The 23,773-nt window shown below is 42.8% G+C and overlaps 1 protein-coding gene across 1 annotated transcript in view; it reads right to left on the bottom strand.

Annotated features, from left to right (window-relative positions):
* Lmbrd1 (LMBR1 domain containing 1) overlaps positions 1 to 23,197 on the bottom strand; it is an 81,703-nt gene extending 58,506 nt beyond the window's left edge. The window contains exons 1-3 of the mRNA NM_139189.2: positions 23,050 to 23,197; positions 15,024 to 15,200; positions 6,891 to 6,951 (exon numbers count right to left, since the gene is read on the bottom strand). Of these exons, the coding sequence (NP_631928.2) occupies positions 6,891 to 6,951; positions 15,024 to 15,200; positions 23,050 to 23,109 (298 nt within the window). The 5' untranslated portion in view covers positions 23,110 to 23,197. The remainder of the gene's footprint in view (positions 1 to 6,890; positions 6,952 to 15,023; positions 15,201 to 23,049) is intronic.
* Between the last annotated feature and the right edge of the window lie 576 nt (positions 23,198 to 23,773).

Here is a 23,773-nt window from a genome sequence, read left to right as displayed (position 1 = left end):
GTCTTCAAAATAGTGGCAATGTTAACCAATATGTTTCAATGCACAGTATTGAATACAAGACTCTATTTCAGTGGGTAAATATTAGTTACATGAATATAAAATACTGACAAAATCATGATAGGTAATAGGGCCATTCATAGAATAACTAGACCAGTGAATTTTAATGAAATGTTAAATTAAAAGGTAATGAAGGTATAAATTCGCATCAGAAATTTTTTAGGTAATTAGCACTCCTTAACATTTTCACTGAGGAAGACAAATGAAACTACTTTAAAGAGGGTTTTAAGAATTTAAGTCATTTTGCCCATTTCTTCCACAGGAAATAAACTCAGACCCAACCTATCCCCTAAGCTGGAATCTACACGAAACCTAATGAGCCCAGGAAAAAGCCCATAATAGCAGCTCTTTGAAATCAAACATGTTAACAAACTAAATTCTCACTAGTTAAGCATTTGAGCATATATTAATATGCTAGTTTGCTAGACTATATTATAGTCTAGGAAAAATGGCTGCCGAATGATTTGCAAGTAGATTGTTTTTGTGCTGAGAGCACACACTCCAAGACAGATAAGACATCTCAGTGGCTCATTAAGGTCTGTAGTCTCAAAGTTCTCCCCACATATGCACCTGAGCATATGAAAAGGTACCCACACATACTGTGCTCCTCGATCTGAGCGCTAAAACCAGACAGAATCATTACTTGGTAATAGATTACCAAGCTGTCTATCAGACTCGCTAACTCAGAATATCTCTGGAACAGTTTTGAGTTATTTAAAGGTCCCAGATGATCCTGACATTGCCCTAGAGTTTTAATACTACTAATTATTCCCATAGGTCCTGCTCCCAGAACCACTGACTAGAAAGCGGTTAGTTCCCTTTACAGCCCAGCTATGGTTGGACGAGCTTCCTTTGGGCATTACCATGCCCTACCAGGATGACTGTTAATACCAACATCCTCATCTGTAGCATAGCACATCAGTACTGTGAGAAGTGGGAGAGCCCATAATGCCTAGAAAGATTAACAATAAAAGTGTTTATACACCAGAAGGGCTAACAGGAGTTCTGAATAAAAACAGTGCCCTGGCCCCTGCAAAGACAAACAGATCTTTCAGGTGTATGTGCAAAGGCAGAAAAGCACAGGAGCTCACAGGTTATCACACTGCAGCTGGCTACACGTTCCCACACAGCATGCCCCTCTCCCACAACCAGGAAAGTAACTTCCTTTCAAGAAGATAACACTGCTCTTGGCAGACTTTCACCAAATGCTACTGTGTCTTGGGAAGACCTTGTGGAAGAAGGGTATTGTTGATAGTTGGAATCCTGTTCTCCTATTTCTCCCCCTATGACATCACCATGGCACTAAACAATTCCACAGGAGGAGGTTTATAAACTTCCTGGATTATGGTGGTAGTTGATGTGCTATTAACAACAAAAAAAGATTAAAAACAATCTACAATGTCTATTAATACTATTTAGTATTAATAAAACAGTATTAATTAAGACTAAGCACACTGTTGATTTAATTAATATTTTAAAATAAAATATTCACTAAGACTAAGCACATTATGAAAAAAATGAAGTAAAAACAGTGCCTTGGATGTTTTCAATGTTAAGATCCAGAAGAAACTCTTAGCCAACTTGAGGACTGTGACGTCAGGAGGACAGCCAGCCTCCAGGACAGTTAACTATTTCAGAAGCTGCACAGTCTGGTCAGGGAGGTAGCAAGAGCCGTAATGAGTCAAGGCTGGACAAAGACTCACTTCTGATCACCGTCTGTGCATGGAGCTGACCCTGGACCACAGCAATCTACCCGGATACCGCCAGGAAAGAGATGGTCTCCCAGGAGTGCTGACACACCTGGGAGCACAGGTAAGACCACAACCTCTGCTCTGAGGAACCCACTGGGAGCCCTCAGGTCACAAGAAGGGAGGAGCAACCTGGAACAGGATCCTTCTGGTTTCCATCTGCACTACAGAGCTGACCATAGGCCACAGATCTCCACACCCAAATCCCTTCCAGAGACAGCAGGTTTCCCAAGAGTGCTGACACACCTACGAACACAAGTGAGACCCCCACTTCTGCTCAAATACCTGGCCAGAGCCCTCAGGACACAGAAACCAAGGAGCAGCCTGGGACAGGATCCTTCTGGTTTCCATCTGTGCCCCTGAGCTGACCCTATGCCACAGCTCTACATGCCCAAATTCTGCCTGAAGAGCTAGGTTCCCAGGGGTGTTGACACACAGGTTTACAGGAGTGACAAGCCACTGTTAGAAACAGCAAGACCAGCCAACAACAGAAATAACCAGATAGCAAGAGGCAAATGCAAGAATATAAGCAACAGAAACAAAGTCTACTTGGCATCATGAGAACCCAGTTCTCCCACCACAGCAAGCCCTGGATATCCCAACACATCTGTAAAAGCAAGACTTGGATTTAAAATCACATGTCATGATGATGATAGAGGACGTTAAGAAGGATATAAATAATTCCCTTAAAGAAAAAGAGGACAACACAGATAAACAGGTAGAAACCCTTAAAAAAAATCCCTTAAAAAATTATAGGAACACACAACCAAACAAGTGAAGGAATTGAACAAAACCATTCAAGATCTAAAAGTAGAATAGAAACAATAAAGAAATCACAAAGGTAGAAAACCTTGGAGATGGAAAACCTAGGAAAGTGATCAAGAGTCACAGATACAAGCATCACCAACAGAATCCAAGAGATAAAAGAAAGAATCTCAGGGGCAGAAGATACCATAGAAACACTGGCACAATAGTCAAAGAAAAAGTAAAAGGCAAAAAGCTCCTAACCCAAAACAACCAGGAAATCCAGGGCACAATGAGAAGACCAAACTTAAGGATAATAGGTATGGAAGAGAGTGAAGAGTCCTACCTTAAAGGGCTAGTAAATATCTTCAACAAAATAATAGAAGAAAATGTCCCTAACCTAAAGAAACAGATGCCCATAAACATACAGGAAGCCTACAGAACTCCAAATAGATTGGATCACATAATAGTCAAAACACCAAATACACTAAACAAAGAAAGAATATTAAAAGCAGTAAGGGAAAAAGATCAAGTAACATATGAAGGCAAACCTATAAGAATTATACCAAACTATTTTCCAAGCAAATGATCTCAAGAAACAAGCTAGAGTAGCCATTCTAATACCCAATAAAATTGACTTTCAGCCAAAAGTTATCAAAATAGATAAGGAAGGACACTTCATACTCATCAAAGGAAAAGTCTACCAAGACGAACTCTCAATTCTGAACACCTATGCTCCAAATGCAAGGGCACCCACATTCATAAAAGAAACTTTACTAAAGCTCAAAGCGCACATTGCACCTCACACAATAATAGTGGGAGACTTCAACACAAGACTCTCAGCAACAGACAGATCATGGAAACAGAAACTAAACAGAGACACAATGAAACTAGCAGAAGTTATGAACCAAAAGGATTTAACAGATAGTTATAGAGCACTTCATCCTAAAAAGAATATACCTTCTTCTCAGCACCTCATGGTACCTTCTCCAAAATTGACCATATAATCAGTAACAAAACAGGACTCAATAGGTACAAGAAGAATGAAATAGTCCATTGCATCCTATCTGATCACTATGGACTAAGGCTGGTCCTCAATAACAACAAAAACAACAGAAGGCTCACATACAAAATGGAAACTGAACAACACTCTACTTAATGATAACTTGGTCAGGGAAGAAATAAAGAAAGAAATTAAAGACTTTTATAATTTAATGAAAATGAAGGCACAGCATACCCAAACTTACAGGACACAAGTAAAGCAGTGCTAAGAGTTCTGAGTGTCTCCCAAAAGAAACTGGAGAGAGCATAAACTAGCAGCTTGATAGCACACCTGAAAGCTCTAGAACAAAAAGAAGTAAACACACCCAAGAAGAGTAGAAGGCAGGAAATAATCAAACTCAGGGCTGAAATCAACCAAGTAGAAACAGAAAAAAACTATATAAAGAATCAATAAAACCAGGAGCTGGTTCTTTGAGAAAAATCAACAAGATAGATAAACCCCTAGCCAGATTAACCAGAGAGCACAGAGACAGTATCCAAATTAACAAAATCAGACATGAAAAGAGAGACATAACAACTGAAACTGAGGAAATTCAAAAAATCAACAGATCCAACTATAAGAGACTATAAAACTGGAAAATCTGGATGAAAAGGACAATTTTCTTGACTGATACCAGGTACAAAAGTTAAATCAGGATCAGATAAACCATCTAAACAGTCCCATAACCCTTAAAGAAATAGAAACAGTCATTAAAAGTCTTCCAACCAAAAAAACCCCAGATGTGTTTAGTGCAGAATTCTATCAGACCTTCAAAGACGACCTAATACCAATACTCTTCAAACTATTCCACAAAATAGAAACAGAAGGCACACTACCCAATTCATTCTATGAAGCCACAGTTACACTGATGAGCCAACTTTGATAGAGAACTTCAGACCAATTTCCTATATGAATATTAATGCAAAAATATTCAATAAAATTCTCATAAACCTAATCCATGAACACATCAAAACTATCATCCATCATGATCAAGTAGGCTTCATCCCAGAGATGTAGGGATGGTTCAATATATGAAAATCCATCAACATAATCCTCCACATAAACAAACCCAAGGTGGGGGGGGGCACATGATCATTTCATTAGATGCTGAAAAAGCATTTGACAAAATTCAACACCCCTTCATGTTAAAAGTCTTGGAAAGATCAGAAATTCAAGGCCCATACCTAAACATAGTAAAAGCAATATACAGCAAATCAGTAGCCAACATCAAACTAAATGGAGAGAAACTTGAAGCAATCCAACTAAAATTAGGGACTACACAAGGCTGCACCATGACCAAGAAGCAAGCTGGGGAGGAAAAGCTTTGGAAATGCTGTTCATTACCAAAGGAAGTCAGGAGTGGAACTCAAGCAGGTCAGGAAGCAGGAGCTAATGTAGAGGCCATGTAGAGATGTTTCTTACTGGCTTGCTTCCCCTGGCTTGCTCAGCTTGCTCTCTTATAGAACCCAAGACTACCAGCCCAGGGACGGCACCACCCACAGTGGTCTGGGTCCTCCCCTCTTGACCACTAGTTGAGAAAATGCCTTACACCTGGGTCTCATGTTCGTGCAAGTATAGGACCCTGACTAAGACAGCACCCCACTACTACTAATGACAAACTTACCTCCTTTGTATTTCAAATGAGACCAGACACTTTATATTTAAGACAGAGAATATCTTTGGGAAGATTCATAAAAATAAACTAAAATCCTTCTCTGTATTGATGGAATAAAATTAAAAAGTCTGTCTGAAGTAATAAACTGGTTTATAAGCGTCTTGTGATCTTGGCAGGAATAGGTCATTGCAGGAGCCTCTTAGTTCATAGATAAGATAAAGTTCCTGGTCTCAGACTTCCCTAGCAAGTTTGGTTATCTTGTCATATGATCCACAGGCTGGTGACTACACTGTAACAGGTGAGAGGCCAGTCCCTCAAAAGAAATGTTCAAAGAGGTCATTGTATCATTTCACATAATTTGTAAAAGGTAGAATTGACTTAACACAAAACCATTTGGCACACCTTTTTCTTTCTCTGTTCCTGTAGCTTCTAGGACTTTCCCCTAACCTGTACTATGTATTCCTTTTAAACGCTAATAAAATGTGTCTCAAGCTTAAAAAAATAACAATAAAAATAAATTCTACAACAATAGTAAAAAAAAAATCTTCTAAAAACCTAATTAAACCAAAGGAAATTTCATGGTTCTTATGGATCAGGAGAAAAAAATATAGGTTAGAACTAAAATGGTTAAATTAAAGTTCAGTAAGTTTCTTTTAAAATATCATTCATTTTCTTGGTGCTGGAGAGAAGGCTTGATGGTTAAAAGCACTGTCAGGTCTTCCAGGGGTCCTGAGTTCAATTCCCAGCAACTACATGGTGGCTCACAAGTATCTGTAATGGGATCTGATGCCCTCTTCTGCTGTGCAGGTGTATTATAGACAGAGCTATCATATACATGAAATAAATAAAATGAAAAATACTAAATCATTCCCTAAAGGCCAGCAAGACTTGGCCCCAACTGTCGGCCAGTTCATAAGGAGAACAAACCAACTGCCACACGTTGCCTCTGACCTGATAGGAACACTGCAACCCTCACATGCCCCAAGACACAAGCAAGCACACACATACAAACAAAGGCAGAAAAATTTTTAAATGATTCCATCATTAAAATTTCCTAGGTGTTTTTCACTTTCCAATATAATGTACTACTAAACTCTAGGTCAACATCTTGATTTACTGATTTTTTTAAAAAAATGACATCTGTTTCCTAAATATATATTTCTACCTTTTATGAAGCCTCACTCCAGGGGCAAATCAAATGAAGGGAAGCATGTAGGGGTCCCTATCAGTCTTTCCGAATCTACTAGTGGAATGGGAGGAGGAAGAGACAGAAAGAAAGCGAGCCACCATGACCCATGGGTTAGCAAAGCTCTGCAGCTCTGTGAGGCAGAAGGAAGCTTGTGGTGGGGACTCCTTGGGTGCAGTCCTGTCAATGTTCATCAGCAATTAGCACAGGAATGCATGAAACACAAGTGTCTAATACATGGCACCAGTGTGAGAACATGCTGACTTATACAACACACAGACTTCCAGGAACTCTAAACGCCCACAAGAAGTGTTACAAGGAAAACGAAGGCAAAGTCGGTTTAAAATGTCTTAGAATATTAAGAACATATGCATATTATTTATTCTTTGTGTGCAAACTATAATTTCATACTTGATATCAATTAAAGAGTGTGCATGTAGTTTTACTTTACACTTGATTGGCAACCAGAATAGAAAAATGAAGCTGACCGATACTTACTATAGTAGCCATACAGAACTGTGTTCTCAATCTGTACAGTGACATTGGCATTAGCCCAGTCCTAGGAGAAAAAGGAGACAGTAACTATCTTAGCTTTAGCAATAATTTGTATCACATGCAGAGTTAAGATTTGGTACGACTGAATATTATCTGTGGGGCCTGTTAGTAGATCGAATAAAGTATGGTCTCTTCAAGTCGTGACAGGAACTCCAGGTATGAGTTCAGCCCAGAGGAGACCATGGAAGAATCGTATTTTCTAGCTTGCTCTCCACAGCTTGCTCAGCCTATTTTCTTATATACCTTGGGACCACCTGGTCGGGGGGTGGCACCACCCACGGAGGGCTGGGCCCTCCCACACCAAACATTAAAAAATGCTCTATGGATTTGCCTACGGACAACCTGATGCAGTCAACTTCCCAGCTGAGAGTTTCTCTTCCCAGATGACTCTGTGTCGAGTTGACAGGAACTGATCAGCACAGTGACTGCCACAAGTGTACTGTACCTTTGTTAAAATCACCTAAAAGCTACCTGAAATGCCTCTGCATTCCCATCTGTTACTTAAATTGCTAAACTCAAAATATAATTCAAATTCATCGTTTGCATGGAATAAAATCTGTACACTGCTGAGACAGAACCTAGGGTATAATGGCAAGTAGACATTCTATAATAAGTCATTTGACAACAGACAAATGTCAAGAAAAAAAGGGGAGATAAAGTACCACAATGTTATTATGGGAGCCTTCCACCTACCCAGGTCCCACAACTTAACATGCTGTAATAGCCACTGTAGCTGTGAACTGTAGCAGAAAAAAATTCCCATATTAAGCACAAGATAAGCACATTCTGTGTTAAATCTAACATAAAGGTAATCTGACTAGACCAATAACAGTATTAATATATTTAAAGTGCTGCCGAATGAATGACTGAAGGACTTTAGGACTCTTACTAAGTTCTCTGGCAACTGAAAAGCATAGCTTCCTTTTCCCAAGCTGAAGCAGCTGGGTAGGAAGGAAACCAGCTTAGGGTGTTCAGTAGTCAGAATATTCTATCACCCCATGAAGCGCTTATAATTGCTCAGCTCAAACTCTTTGATACCTAGTTTATCTGGCAAGATTATTCTGTCTGCCCCAGAGCAAGACAGAAACTGAGGTATAGGTAAGCTTACATCCCAGTCAACTCCAGCCTGCACCTTTGATTTTAATTAAGAAGGGCTCTTTATACCAAAATATATTCAGTATGTTTGTTTAAAATAAAAAAGCAACAACACTAACAACAAAAATCTAGAGGCAATCACTGCTCAGAGGAAAGATGAGAAAACATATCATCATAAATTCTTAATAAAAATACCATGTAAATACTAAAAACTAAGGTCTTTATTAAGACCTTTAAACATGACAGAGTACTGAAATGGACAGGAGACAGAAAATGTAGCAACCAACAGCATAAGCACACTTACCTTCTATCTTTAAAAACAATGACAGGAAAACATCCAAACACAGAGAGAGGCTGAAACTGTGAATAGGGCCTGACGCCTACTATGGCGAAGCATGGAAGAGTCTATGGACCAGGAGAACACGCTGTCTTGTTGTCCTAAGTACCCACTGCTGACATACCCACTGCTGGAGTACCCACTGCTGACGTACCCACTGCTGAAGTACCCACTGCTGAAGTACTCACTGCTGGAGTACCCACTGCTGGAGTACTCACTGCTGGAGTATCCACTGCTGGAGTACCCACTGCTGAAGTACCCACTGCTGAAGTTCCCACTGCTGGAGTACCCACTGCTGGAGTACCCACTGCTGAAGTACTCACTGCTGGAGTACCCACTGCTGAAGTACCCACTGCTGAAGTTCCCACTGCTGGAGTACCCACTGCTGGAGTACCCACTGCTGGAGTATCCACTGCTGAAGTACTCACTGCTGACATACCCACTGCTGGAGTACCCACTGCTGACGTACCCACTGCTGGAGTACCCACTGCTGAAGTACCCACTGCTGAAGTACCCACTGCTGAAGTACTCACTGCTGGAGTACCCACTGCTGGAGTACCCACTGCTGAAGTATCCACTGCTGGAGTACCCACTGCTGAAGTATCCACTGCTGAAGTACTCACTGCTGGAGTACCCACTGCTGAAGTATCCACTGCTGGAGTACCCACTGCTGAAGTATTCACTGCTGGAGTACCCACTGCTGGAGTACCCACTGCTGAAGTACCCACTGCTGGAGTACCCACTGCTGAAGTATCCACTGCTGGAGTACTCACTGCTGGAGTACTCACTGCTGGAGTACCCACTGCTGGAGTACCCACTGCTGGAGTACCCACTGCTGACGTACCCACTGCTGGAGTACCCACTGCTGAAGTACCCACTGCTGAAGTATCCACTGCTGAAGTACTCACTGCTGGAGTACCCACTGCTGGAGTACCCACTGCTGAAGTATCCACTGCTGGAGTACCCACTGCTGAAGTATCCACTGCTGGAGTACCCACTGCTGAAGTACTCACTGCTGGAGTACCCACTGCTGGAGTACCCACTGCTGAAGTACTCACTGCTGGAGTACCCACTGCTGAAGTATCCACTGCTGGAGTACCCACTGCTGAAGTACTCACTGCTGGAGTACCCACTGCTGGAGTACCCACTGCTGGAGTACTCACTGCTGGAGTACTCACTGCTGGAGTACCCACTGCTGGAGTACCCACTGCTGGAGTACCCACTGCTGAAGTACTCACTGCTGGAGTACCCACTGCTGGAGTACCCACTGCTGAAGTACCCACTGCTGGAGTACCCACTGCTGAAGTATCCACTGCTGGAGTACTCACTGCTGGAGTACCCACTGCTGGAGTACTCACTGCTGGAGTACCCACTGCTGGAGTACCCACTGCTGGAGTACCCACTGCTGACGTACCCACTGCTGGAGTACCCACTGCTGGAGTACCCACTGCTGGAGTACCCACTGCTGAAGTACCCACTGCTGGAGTACCCACTGCTGAAGTACTCACTGCTGAAGTACCCACTGCTGAAGTACCCACTGCTGAAGTACCCACTGCTGGAGTACCCACTGCTGGAGTACCCACTGCTGGAGTACCCACTGCTGAAGTACTTACTGCTGAAGTACCCACTGCTGAAGTACCCACTGCTGAAGTACCCACTGCTGAAGTATCCACTGCTGGAGTACTCACTGCTGAAGTACTCACTGCTGAAGTACCCACTGCTGAAGTACCCACTGCTGACGTACTCACTGCTGGAGTACCCACTGCTGGAGTACCCACTGCTGAAGTACTCACTGCTGGAGTACCCACTGCTGGAGTACTCACTGCTGAAGTACCCACTGCTGAAGTACTCACTGCTGGAGTACCCACTGCTGAAGTACCCACTGCTGGAGTACCCACTGCTGGAGTACCCACTGCTGAAGTACTCACTGCTGGAGTACCCACTGCTGGAGTACTCACTGCTGAAGTACCCACTGCTGAAGTATCCACTGCTGGAGTACTCACTGCTGAAGTACTCACTGCTGGAGTACCCACTGCTGAAGTACCCACTGCTGAAGTATCCACTGCTGAAGTACTCACTGCTGAAGTACCCACTGCTGGAGTACTCACTGCTGAAGTACTCACTGCTGAAGTACTCACTCCCCACTGCTGGGAGCCCCGCTGCTGGGAGCACTAACAACTGGAGTACCCCATGCTAGAAGTTCCCAGTGCTAGAGCACCCGATGCTGGGAACACCCACTGCTGTGAGCACCCGATGCTGGGAGCACCCACTGTTGGAGCACCCAAGTGAAGAATGGACAAAATTGTACATGTTGGCTCCGCTGAACTGGGCTCACTAGAGATTTCTTACACAAGGTACAAGATTAAAAAAATGTAATTAAGATGACCAAATCAGGGGTTGGGGATTTAGCTCAGTGGTAGAGAGCTTGCCTAGGAAGCGCAAGGCCCTGGGTTCGGTCCCCAGCTCCGAAAAAAAAGAACCAAAAAAAGATGACCAAATCAGTGAAGTAGAGGATATATTTGTATTTGTTATACATCATACAAAGCCTCAGTGTTTTCCAGATGGCCCCTGAGAGTAGTGTTGTCCTCAGTGAAAATGACTTAAAAGTTAGAACTTGGAAATTCCACAAAAGCACAATTTCAAAATATAAACTAAGAATAGAAAATATAAAAGTAATTTAAGGTCAAATATTCATTGAAATGTAACATCTTTTAATTTAGTGGGTTCTGTCTGACCAATTTTTAAGACAATAGGCCAAGCTGTTATTTTTTAACTACAAATTTGTATAAAATAAATAATCGAGCGCAGGACTATTCGTGCATTTGCCTCTATGTATTTCCATGCCCCCGAGTATCTGATGTACTGTGGGGAAGACTTACTTTAGAAAATCTTCCTTCTATGCCTTTATTATGTTTTATAAACCCTGGCCTCCCAAAGCAGAAATTAATGGGAACTTCGCTTATTTAAACTGCAGAGGAATGGGTTACAATCACCAAGTAGGACTAGAGACTAATAAATTGGAATAGTTCAGAATTCCACAGATAGAAGACAAAGATGGTCCCCACAGCACACACATTCCCTGTGCTGTTCTTCACAAAGACTTGGAACCTCTCTATCTGACCGGAAGAAAAACCCAACTCTCCTACTCTCAACCCCACCTCAGGAAAGGGATTCTAAGTCAGGAGAAATTCCTCTCTCTATGGGCATCTGGCAATGTCCTGGGACATTAGAAGCTGGGGTAGAGCAAGGGAGTGGCGGGGAACAGTGCTACAGGTACCTGGCGTAGAAGAATCAGAACAATGATTATCCAGGGCAAAGAGTCATTTACAGTTAGGTCTCACAGTCTGAATCTAAAATATATATAAAGACGCAAAATTAATATATTTAAAACTGACCTTTATCTGTATTTAAATTTAGGCCTCTCTTCTTTCAAAGTATCCACACTACTTTACCCTCAACTCTTTTGTTAGAGTAGCAACAAAAGCCCACTATGGAAAAACTCCTGGTCAAGAGAAGAGAGTCTGGGTGGAGACCTAACATCCTAGTTAGACAGGGGACTGTCCCTAAGACAGTGGACACCTTAAGCAGACAGAATTACTACTTCTTTGTTGAGATACTTATGATGGTTTGCATATACTCTGCCCAGGGAATGGTACTATTAGAAGGTGTGGCCTTGTTGGAGTAGGTGTATCACTGTGGTCGTGGGCTTTAAGACCCTCACCCTAGCTGCCTGGAAGTCAGTCTTCACTAGCAGCCTTTAGATGAAGATGTAGAACTCTCATCTCCTCCTGCCCCATGCTTGCCTGGATGCTGCCATGCGTCCACCTTGATGATAATGGACTGAACCTCTGACCTGCAAGCCAGCCCCTATTAAATGTTGTCCTTAGAAGAATTGCCTTCCTTGGTCATGGGGTCTGGTCACAGCAGTAAAACTCTAAGACAGAAGTTGGTACCAAGTACTGTGGTCCTGATGTGACAGGACTAACTATGCTTTTGTTTGGATGTGGATTTTGGGACTTTGGATTTGGAAAGCCATGGAATGTTTTAAGTGGGACTTATGAGCCATCCTAGTAGGAACATGGAAGACTGTTGCTGAGAGTAGACCTGGCCCAAGAGGTTTTCATGGAGAAGAATTTCAGTATGTGGCCTACTGACTCTTTTTGTGGTATTTTGGTGAACAGTGACTGCTTTTTACCCTTGTCCGAAGAGTCTGCCTGAGAATAAAGCTAAAGAGATTTAGATCAATTGCTTTGAAAAAGGAAGTCTCAAAACAGCCTAGTGTAACTTCGGTTGTGTGGTTACTAAAGTTCACTTATGAAGAGTGTTTTAATGAAAAGGAGCAAGTTGAGAAAGGAAAAATACAAAATATACATTCAAGTATTAAAGGCACACCAGGAAGTAGAATGGAGCTGAATCCTGTGTTCTAGGAGAGAGCAGATTAAGGGAGTGGATCTTTGGGGCAAGATCCTCACCCAGCTAACTTCAGTTCCAGGCACGGTGGTACACACCTTTAATTCCAGGAGACAAAGTCAAGCAGATTTCTGAAGAAAAGCTTAAGTGCAGACACTAAGGAAAGCAAACTAGAACTTTAACCCAGAGTTCTGCCACTGACCCACAGTCCAGTCAGTAGGAAAAGACTTCAACTCTTGCTCAGGAATATAATGAAATCTCCCAAATTAAACTAACACAAAAGGGATAGAGCTGGCTGGTAATTGAGTCCAATTCCTAACACTGAAAACAAACAAAACCCAGAGACAATGGCTCCAGACTAAATTTTTTTTTCCCAGAGCGCTCTACCACTGAGCTAAATCCCCAACCCCCTCCAGACTAAATTTTTAAAAAGAAAAATAATTATGATCCAGAAAAAGATGAGTAATTTAGGCATGGGTAAAAAAAATCAGCAGTATATAAGTTCATAAGCTCATAAAAACATTTACTTTAGAAATTTGCAGATGAAAACATTCCCCTATGAGTTTTATATAGTTTTATATAAAAACTCTACATGAAAACCTAAAATCCAATCTCAGTTCAAACAATAATTACACAAGAGATAATTACATTGCTTATACTGTATTAGAATACTTGTGCATATTTGTATATATATATATATATATATATGTGTGTGTGTGTATAATATATATATTAATTTCACAGGTTGCAGAGAGAAAAACATCCTGGAGTTTGTAATTATGTACTTCCTAGATTTCATTATACCACTTCTAAATAAAAACACCCCAGCATCCTCATAACGTCAGAGTCATTTATCTAAGAAACAGCTGTATACCCAGACTCAATCAGTGAAAAACACAAAATACAAATTAAACCAAAACCAATGAAGAGAGCTGCAGACCAGTGGCTAAAGTGCTGAAATGTGTGTTTCTGGAAGGTTCATCTTCCCCCACAACAACAAAAAAGAAAAAGACCTCTGGAGGCAGAGAGCAGAGCTTCAATCTCTTTTATATTTTCAGACTGAGCCTGATTTTTGGTTTTTGTTTTGATTTGTTTTTACCCATAGGCTGCTTGTGAGTCAAAGGAAGGCAATGTGCGTAAACACTTAACATACAGTGCAGTACAGACACAACCACCTCTACAACAGTACACCGTCTGGCACGCACTAAGACTCCATTCCTACTAAGTGAGAGTTTGCTCTATAGGAAAAAAAGAAATTTTAGTTTCTGCACCTGTCAGAATATATCCAAATATAGCCACAAAAATGTTATCAATTGTTGGTGTCATTTAGTCCACAGTCAGAGGATTATTAAAGAAGTACACATTACTGAAATTCAAAAATGACTACTTTACTCAAGTATCATGTGCCAGACACGACATTCAGTACCTACTTCACAGAGGCTTAATTAAGCTTATAAGGAACAAGAAATTTGTAAAATTGAAAGAGAACATCTTCCAATCTATGCCTTTCCTTTTTAAAATGAGGAAGCCAGAGTACAGAAAAGATAAGTAACTTGGCCAAAATTACTCAGCTCAGCCTAGCAACCTTCCATACCAGAAGACTATGAAGTAAATTCTGTTGGCCATTAACAAAAGCCTTCCTAAATCATTTATTTGTGGTATTAATGGGAATAAAATCAAATATGCTGCAAAGGACTTATAAGAAGCACAAAAATAAGACCTTTTAATGAAATATTTTCACATTAACAAAATGGCTTCTGATACTGGCTGGGTTGTTGGACTGATGACTCTTATACAAGGTAGTTGTCTGCATCTTGTCTACCACTGTGTGTATTCATTTCTCTATTTATTTATTCCCAGACTGGAGAACACAGGCCTAGAGGGACTGCTCGGTGGGTACACATGCTAGGTAGTTGTGAAAGTGGCGAAAGCTGAGTTTAAGTTCTTGGCAGCTGCAGGCAGGCCAAGCATGGCCACCCATGCCTACAGCCTCAGCACTGAGCAGGTGGGGGTGGAAACCGATCCTGGCCAGAGGTCTCTGCCACCCACCAGCCTAACCTAAAGAGAGGAAGATGCCCGGTGTCCTCCTCTAGAACCTCAGGCCTATGCACAGGTACACTCGCACTACAGAAGAGACAAAGAGTTAGAAGACACTAACACTCACTGGTCTGTTATGTGAGATGCCTGCCCAGTACCCACAGGGAAGAATAATCGCATAGCACGACACTACTTACCTTGAATGTGCCATTTTGATTTTTCATGTAAGAAACCAAAAATATATCCACTGGCAGGAGCGCTGATGTGATAAGCGCGACAGCCAGTGAAAAAATGGCTGTCACAGTGGAGACGACCTCACTTTCCCGTTGGCTCTGGTATTTACGAACGTATACCCAGCAAAAGGCCAAAATAGCCTGAAACACAGCAAAAAGAAATACCTCATTACCTTATCCATTCTTGAACACTAACATCAATGTGTATTGGAGTTTATTTGGGCAAAGGATCTTTTTACACATGCTAAGGAAAACCTTTATTAATTTGCACAAGGTAGGATGTTAAAGCCTACTTATGAGCACAATACAACTTTACCTCAGTGCACACACCTTATGAATCAGTGCACGACTGCATATACCCTCACCAAATGTCATTAATAGTTACTCACAATGTCATTCCCCAATGTATCTCTCCATTCTAAAGGAAATATACCTGGTGTTCTTTCCCAATCTTATGGCAAAGCATCACAGAACAGAACATGGATGGAAAGTGATTTCTGCTCTGACAACCCCCAGATGCCATCCATCTGAAGGGGCACTGCTAATTACCACACAGAATCTGTAATCCAAATGTTAAGGGCATTGAAGAAAAGTCAGCAATGAAAATAGAGTCATGCATTTAAATTTTCTAGTGAAAACCATGCCCAGAAGAAAAGGAGTTGACATCTGTAGTTAAGTGACACTATTGGGACCTCTCTAGTTACTAACAAAGATCAGAGGTCATGCATGATTCTGCATTGTCAGGGAGCACTGGAATCATACAGGGAGGGCCTGCTGAGGCCGGTCTCCCAGAGCTTCAGAATGAGAGGCCCAGGTGGGCTTTGAACATCTCCGTAATGGATAAGATCATGGTGGTACTGGTCAGGTACTGTATTTTGAATTCCTATGTTCTATTCAATGGTAGAAGTTGCAGACACATACTAGTGGTCTCAGCACTGACTGTGAGGCAGACTTATCTTTAAATACCTTTAAGCATCTCAACTCTGTATCAAGCCGTCAGTTTGTAAGAACCCTCCAAGCACCACAACTAGATGTTAGAGAAGTCTAACGTGAATGGTAAAGACCAGTGCTCTAAACAAGATCTGTTAGAGTGCTGAGGAAAAAAAAAAACAAAAACAAAACAAAAAACAAAACAGTTTGTACCGTCTGCCTAGTTCCAAATCCTACCACAATTAAGATACCAAGAATGGTTCCATTACAATTGAACATTTTGATTTGTCCTACAGTAGATGACCCCACTCTACATTCACAGCCATTAACCACCACCACCTGGGGTCGGTAACTACCACCAACTATAACCACCATCTCCTGGAGTCTGTAACCACCAGGACCTGGGGTCTGTAACCACCAGGACCTGGGGTCTGTAACCACCAGGACCTGGGGTCTGTAACCACCAGCACCTGGAGTCTGTAACCACCAGCACCTGGGGTCTGTAACCAGCACCACCTGGGGTCTGTAACCAGCACCACCTGGGGTCTGTAACCAGCACCACCTGGGGTCTGTAATCACCAGCACCTGGGGTCTGTAACCACCAGCACCTGGGGTCTGTAACCAGCACCACCTGGGGTCTGTAACCACCAGCACCTGGGGTCTGTAACCACTATCACCTGGGGGTCTGTAACCAGCACCACCTGGGGTCTGTAACCACCAGCACCTGGGGTCTGTAACCACTATCACCTGGGGGTCTGTAACCAGCACCACCTGGGGTCTGTAACCACCAGCACCTGGGGTCTGTAACCACTATCACCTGGGGGTCTGTAACCAGCACCACCTGGGGTCTGTAACCAGCACCACCTGGGGTCTGTAACCAACACCACCTGGAGTCTGTAACCAGCACCACCTGGGGTCTGTAACCACCATCACCTGGGGTCTGTAACCAGCACCACCTGGGGTCTGTAACCACCATCACCTGGGGTCTGTAACCACCACCACCACCTGGGGTCTGTAACCACCATCACCTGGGGTCTGTAACCACCACCACCACCTGGGGTCTGTAACCAGCACCACCTGGGATCCGTCCCTACAGTTTCTGTCATTTCTAGTGTCACTGTGTATGCATGCTACATCTCAGCTTTTGAGTTTGGCTTCTTTCACTTGGCTCAATGCATTTGAAATCCATCAAAGTTAAACACCTGTCCCACACAGTACTGCCATTTCAGCACTGTCATTTACAGAAAGAAAAAAATTAAGTTTAAAGAAGCTAGATGTTAAGCCAATAAATAAAACCACAACAAAAACAAGGGGTAAGCTCGAACTCTGGTTTAAATGTTCACTATTTTTTTGTTGTTTTAAGAGACTTCTTTCTCATAAAATGTTACATTAACATGCAATGAGTGTTTAAAAGTGAATTCAAAATTCTTGTAAGCATTCCTCAAGTTTGTTTTGAACTCATCGGAAGCTGAGCCTTGTCTATCTGTACTTAGCAGCACTTACAGCAAAGTTCAGCACATTCTACACCGACTTAAAGGAAGAGATATTGGCATTTTTACCAAGCTGGAGGTGATAGGTATCACAGAGGAAGCATGCATTAACCTCAGAGAGACAAATTACAAGAGAACCCAGGCAGAATCAACAAGCAAGAGGTTTTATCTTTTTTCCTTTAGGTTATACTTCGGATGACAACAGTAACTATATCATCAAGACAAGAATAGAGGACAATAAAGGACTTTCCTAATGGGTTTTCAAGATTAGCCTGGGGGTTGTGTAGTACATGGCTTAGGGGACACTAACTGCTTCACAAACAGCATTGTTAAATTAGCCATTAAGAAATAGTTAATAGCTACAGAGTAACACCTCAGAGCATTTCATTTTCTTTTAAAAAGCTATTATTAAAAATCAAGGAAAGATTTTAAAGTAGTTCCCTGACTCTTTCCAATTTGGACTTAATTGTTCTGGGCATTTGGAATGTTAATACCTCCCTAGGTAGTTTTAATAAGTGGCCAAGGTTAGGAACCAACGGGGCATAGGAAAGAATCCTAAAGAGTTTTGTCAAACTAAGCTGCAGAGATGTTTCCAGGGAGCTTGCTAAATGGCGGACTACTTGGGTGGGATGGAGTGAGGCCATAGATTGTGGAGTTCTACCAGATCCATAAGCAATGCCCACAAAGAACACGAGTAAATCTGCTTTCCAGATATGGAGTAGCCTCTGTAGTAATGAAATGGGCAACTGAAAGGTGGCGTGAGGCAAATTACTGAGGATCTGGGAAACTCAGTAAGGTGCCTACATTTAGCATAGCAAACAGATTAAGAGAGAGCATAAGGCACCAACTGCAATTATTCTGTAAGTGGCACAGGAAACTAAAGTCCGTATTGTTTGTCCAAGATTATAAACCAATAGAGGGAACAAGTATTTCTTAATCTTTTCATGCACTACTGGCATTAGTTCTCAAAGTATGAAGTCCCCAGACACTCTGTTTCTAGGACAATTTTTGGGTAGTCAAAAGTTGAAAACTATTCTCATAATAACGTATCATTTGCCATTGTGCTGGCTAACCTTATGTCAACTTGACACACAAATGATGCCTCCATCAGATCCAGCTCTAAGGCATTTTCTTTTTTTTTTTTTTTTTTTTTTTTTTTTTTTTTTTTTTTTTAGAGCCCTTGGAAATAGGGCTGAGTGTTTTAAATACTATGATTTTTTTTTTCCTTTTTTTTTTTTTATTTATTTTTTTTTATTAACTTGAGTATTTCTTATATACATTTCGAGTGTTATTCCCTTTCCCGGTTTCCGGGCAAACATCCCCCTCCCCCCTCCCCTTCCTTATGGGTGTTCCCCTCCCAACCCTCCCCCCATTGCCGCCCTCCCCCCATAGACTAGTTCACTGGGGATTCAGTCTTAGCAGGACCCAGGGCTTCCCCTTCCACTGGTGCTCTTACTAGGATATTCATTGCTACCTATGGGGTCAGAGTCCAGGGTCAGTCCATGTATAGTCTTTAGGTAGTGGCTTAGTCCCTGGAAGCTCTGGTTGCTTGGCATTGTTGTACTTTTGGGGTCTCGAGTCCCTTCAAGCTCTTCCAGTTCTTTCTCTGATTCCTTCAATAGGGGACCTATTCTCAGTTCAGTGGTTTGCTGCTGGCATTCGCCTCTATATTTGCTGTATTCTGGCTGTGTCTCTCAGGAGCGATCTACATCCGGCTCCTGTCGGTCTGCACTTCTTTGCTTCATCCATCTTGTCTAATTGGGTGGCTGTATATGTATGGGCCACATGTGGGACAGGCTCTGAATGGGTGTTCGTTCAGTCTCTGTTTTAATCTTTGCCTCTCCCTTCCCTGCCAAGGGTATTCTTTTTCCTCATTTAAAGGAGGAGTGAAGCATTCACATTTTGATCATCCGTCTTGAGTTTCGTTTGTTCTAGGGATCTAGGGTAATTCAAGCATTTGGGCTAATAGCCACTTATCAATGAGTGCATACCATGTATGTCTTTCTGTGATTGGGTTAGCTCACTCAGGATGATATTTTCCAGTTCCAACCATTTGCCTACGAATTTCATAAACTCGTTGTTTTTGATAGCTGAGTAATATTCCATTGTGTAGATGTACCACATTTTCTGTATCCATTCCTCTGTTGAAGGGCATCTGGGTTCTTTCCATTTTCTGGCTATTATAAATAAGGCTGCGATGAACATAGTGGAGCACGTGTCTCTTTTATATGTTGAGGCATCTTTTGGGTATATGCCCAAGAGAGGTATAGCTGGATCCTCAGGCAGTTCAATGTCCAATTTTCTGAGGAACCTCCAGACTGATTTCCAGAATGGTTTTACCAGTCTGCAATCCCACCAACAATGGAGGAGTGTTCCTCTTTCTCCACATCCTCGCCAGCATCTGCTGTCACCTGAGTTTTTGATCTTAGCCATTCTCACTGGTGTGAGGTGAAATCTCAGGGTTGTTTTGATTTGCATTTCCCTTATGACTAAAGATGTTGAACATTTCTTTAGGTGTTTCTCAGCCATTCGGCATTCCTCAGCTGTGAATTCTTTGTTTAGCTCTGAACCCCATTTTTTAATAGGGTTATTTGTTTCCCTGCGGTCTAACTTCTTGAGTTCTTTGTATATTTTGGATATAAGGCCTCTATCTGTTGTAGGATTGGTAAAGATCTTTTCCCAATCTGTTGGTTGCTAAGGCATTTTCTTAATTAGTGATGGATGTGAGAAGGTCCAGCCCATCATGGGTGGGGCCATCCTTGGGCTAGTGGTCCTTAGTTCCATAAGGAAGCAGGCTGAGCAAGAGGAACAAGCCATGAGGAACAAGCCAGAAAGCAGTATCCCTCCATGGCCTCTGCATCAGCCCGTCTCCAGATTCCTTCCCTGCTTGAGTTCCTGTCCTGACTTCTTTCAGTGAAGACTAGTGCTGTGGAAAGGTAAGGTAAATAAACCCTTTCCTCCTCAAGTTGCCTTTCAGTCATGGTATTTCATCACAGCAGTAGAAACCCTAACGAAGACAGCCATTTGACAGAGCGGTTCTGACATTTGGGCACATGTTTATAGAGCACTTCATGGGGGGCAGGTTAGGGGGACACATGGGGACTGCTGGCATATATTATCATGAAACAAGACCCTAACTCCCCTGGTGTTTGCATTTTTCACCACCACACACAATTCTAACAACAGCAGCAGCAGAACTACTTACTACTCTGTTTGATGAAACAATAATTCATTTTATTAAATTTTGACCCGTAAGTTTTGAACTCTGTTCAGTAAGATAAAAAAAAGTATGCATAACGGCTCTATACCAAAGTGTGATGGTGGTTACCAGACAAAGCCCCTTAAAACTCTTAGAGCTAAAAGCCAATCTTCCTGACAAAACGGCCGTCTTTATTTGAAAAACAACTGACACTGAAGTGACTTAGAACTTTGGTTTTTAGTGGAGCATCTCAAATGAGCTACAATGAAATATCACTTAAAACCTACCGAGGGTTTCACCAGCATAGGTGTTGTAGCCAAAGCTGAGCTTGCTCCTCAGAGCAGTAAGTGGAAGGAAGTGGTCCTCGGGCCTCCACCCACACATTATGCTGCACTCTCCCATGCGTGAACACAAGCACACGCACCTGCACTGACCCCACCCCTGCCCCTAGACCAGTACACAAACCATACAAATGAATAAGTAGAGTGTAACTTCAAACCTCAAGCTTTCAAGTGACAACTAGAAATTTCAATATTTAGAAATTCCCAGGGCATTTCTGATGAGATCTGTGTGGATTTAATAAGGGTAACATGTGATACTGCACAATTCAATGTATCCATGTTTAGGAGATGAACCTCACTAGTTACTACTAGCTCCCGAGGAGCAGAGAGAGTTCAGGTTGGACTAATGGCCTTAATGTAAGGGACGAATATGTCCACTGTTTTTAGATTGCACACAGCCACAGGACCTGAAGAAACTGGTACTTGTTGGCTTTTGGTACAATCACAAACAACAAAACCAGCTATCAAAACAGTCCTCTACTTCTGACTAGATTTTGTACACAGACTTCAACCAAAATAACTTTCTTCAAGACTGAACGAAAAGCAGACACGAATACAGCTCCTTTCTAATAAGCCAAGCACTAGACAGAAAGACAGTAATTTAATTTTTAATAAATCATGTTTTCGCACCTCGCAAATGTACTTCTGTACTCTTGGGTTGCTCCTGGTGCAACGTCACAAGCTATCCATAGGCTACTTTTCCACTGGCACTTTCAAAAGTAGCCTCTCCCAAGTCTTATTTCACTTACAAATCATATTTTCTCTTCCAATGCTTAGACTCTATGTTCCCCACTTACAATCAGTCCCCTCTTAAAAAGCCATGTATGTTTGGTTTGCATCCTCCTAGGTAAAACTACTGTGTCCACAATAAAACTACTATATCCAAGGTGAAATTGCTGTGCTTTAAATGCTTTTCCATTAATCAAGATAGTCCAACTATACTTTCCTGCTGGTTACATGCTTATTTTTCTCTAATCAAATGGGCTGGAAAAGCCAGTGAGTTCTCCTAGTATAGGTCTGGACAGCTTTGGAGAGGCCACCGATAACCTCTGGGATTTCCCACTTCCTCCAGGACACAAGTTAAGCATGGCCCAGGGCAATGGGATTTGAGAAAGTGAAGGGAGCATGCCAATAGGGAAGACTGAGTTTAGGATCCCTGAACATGCTAAGCAAGTGATGTACGTGTGTGTGTGTGTGTGTGTGTGTGTGTGTGTGTGTGTGTGTGTCCCTGTTAAAAAAAATGAAAAACTTGACTAGTTGAACATACTACGCAAGTGTCAATCCAGGGAATCTGAAAAACCACATCTGTCAAATGACTTTCAAAATGCAAACACTAAGTAACCATAGGGTTAAAGTCTTTGTAGAATTGGGAAGGATTTGACAATATGAAATGTCTTAAGAGAAGCAAACTAAACTATGTCAGAAAGTAATAACCAGGCCACGTTGGGTGATGACAGTTAGATTTTGTGCAGTTAATGATCAGAGAAGTCTGGAAATGCAAGCACCTCAGTTCAGACAGGTAATAACCTCCTGCCTGGGGAAGGTGCTCCACACCGTTCTAAGTGGAATGTAATACCTAGAACGTGACACTCACGTCATCAAAGCAGAATCGCACAATGGGCGCGGGGAAACCCGAGGTCTTACTACCCCAAAGGCTGGAGCACAAGGAGGAAAGGAGGCATTTAGAAAAATAAACAAGACTATGTCAGCGCTCAGGAGCCTGGCTCAGAGGCGGCGAGCACTCCAATCATAGCCGTCGTCACGCCTTTCTCCACCCTCATGAGGGTCGCTCGTCCCCAAACCCACCCGCCAGCCACATTCTCTGACAAGAGACCGAAGCTGGCTGAAGTTAGGAAGGAGACCTCGGAGGATCAGCACCTCCCCACCTTCCTCAGGGGACCCTCGCGAACCCAGCAGAGAGCAGAGCGGGCAAGGAGGGTCCCGGACTCCAGAGGCCAGCGCTGACCCGCCCTCCTCCTCCTCCTCCTCCCACCCCCTCACCCTAGGAGAACTCGGAGCGACTCCCCTACCAGGAGCAAGAGGCCGAAGATGCACCAGCCGATCACCAGATCGGCAGCCGCCGCCGCCATCTTCGCTTCCGGTCCCGATAAACCCAAAGGGGAGGGGAGGGAAGGGACGGGACAGGACCAAGAGGGACCCGGAACTGCGCAGCCTAAAGGTTAAAGGGGCGGAGGGGCGGAGCGGAGGGTTGCCAAGGAGACCCGGCCCGCGAGCGTCCCCTGGCGACCAGCCGAGCCGGGGCGAGACGCACCAGACGCACCGTGACGTCACCACGCTGCCCGCCCACGCATGGGCTGCGTGCCACCTGACCTCGCTGGCACGCTAAGAGCTTTACCAAGGCAGGACCCTGTCTGTGCCTCTGAATGTCGAGTGAAATGTATGGGTTTTCATTGCTTCCACAAACAAGGTTTTGATCCCATAATGCAATCGGAAGTCATCAGGGTGCAGGAATGACTCAGAATAAAAGAATGTCATCTGCCCAGATGACTTTATAATTTGCTGGTGACCAGGTCATTGCTTGGCTGGGCACTGCATTACCACGTGATGTTTTGTTTTGTTTTTTTCCATCCTGTGAATTTCCATGACGGTTTCATTCAATTAAGATATCCGAGTCTATGAACTGTAGGTGCTAATAGTCTAAATCTTATGTGAAGCTGAGGGAAAACCCGGCGTGCTTGCCTGGGTCCTGTGGTTTATTTGTGCATATTTAAAGTGAGTAAACTAACCCTGGCC

This window comes from Rattus norvegicus, chromosome 9 (genome assembly GCF_036323735.1).
Source record: "Rattus norvegicus strain BN/NHsdMcwi chromosome 9, GRCr8, whole genome shotgun sequence".
NCBI classification, from domain to species: Eukaryota; Metazoa; Chordata; class Mammalia; order Rodentia; family Muridae; genus Rattus; species Rattus norvegicus.
Note: the sequence above shows the minus strand (reverse complement) of the source record. Positions and strands in the feature narration are given on the sequence as shown.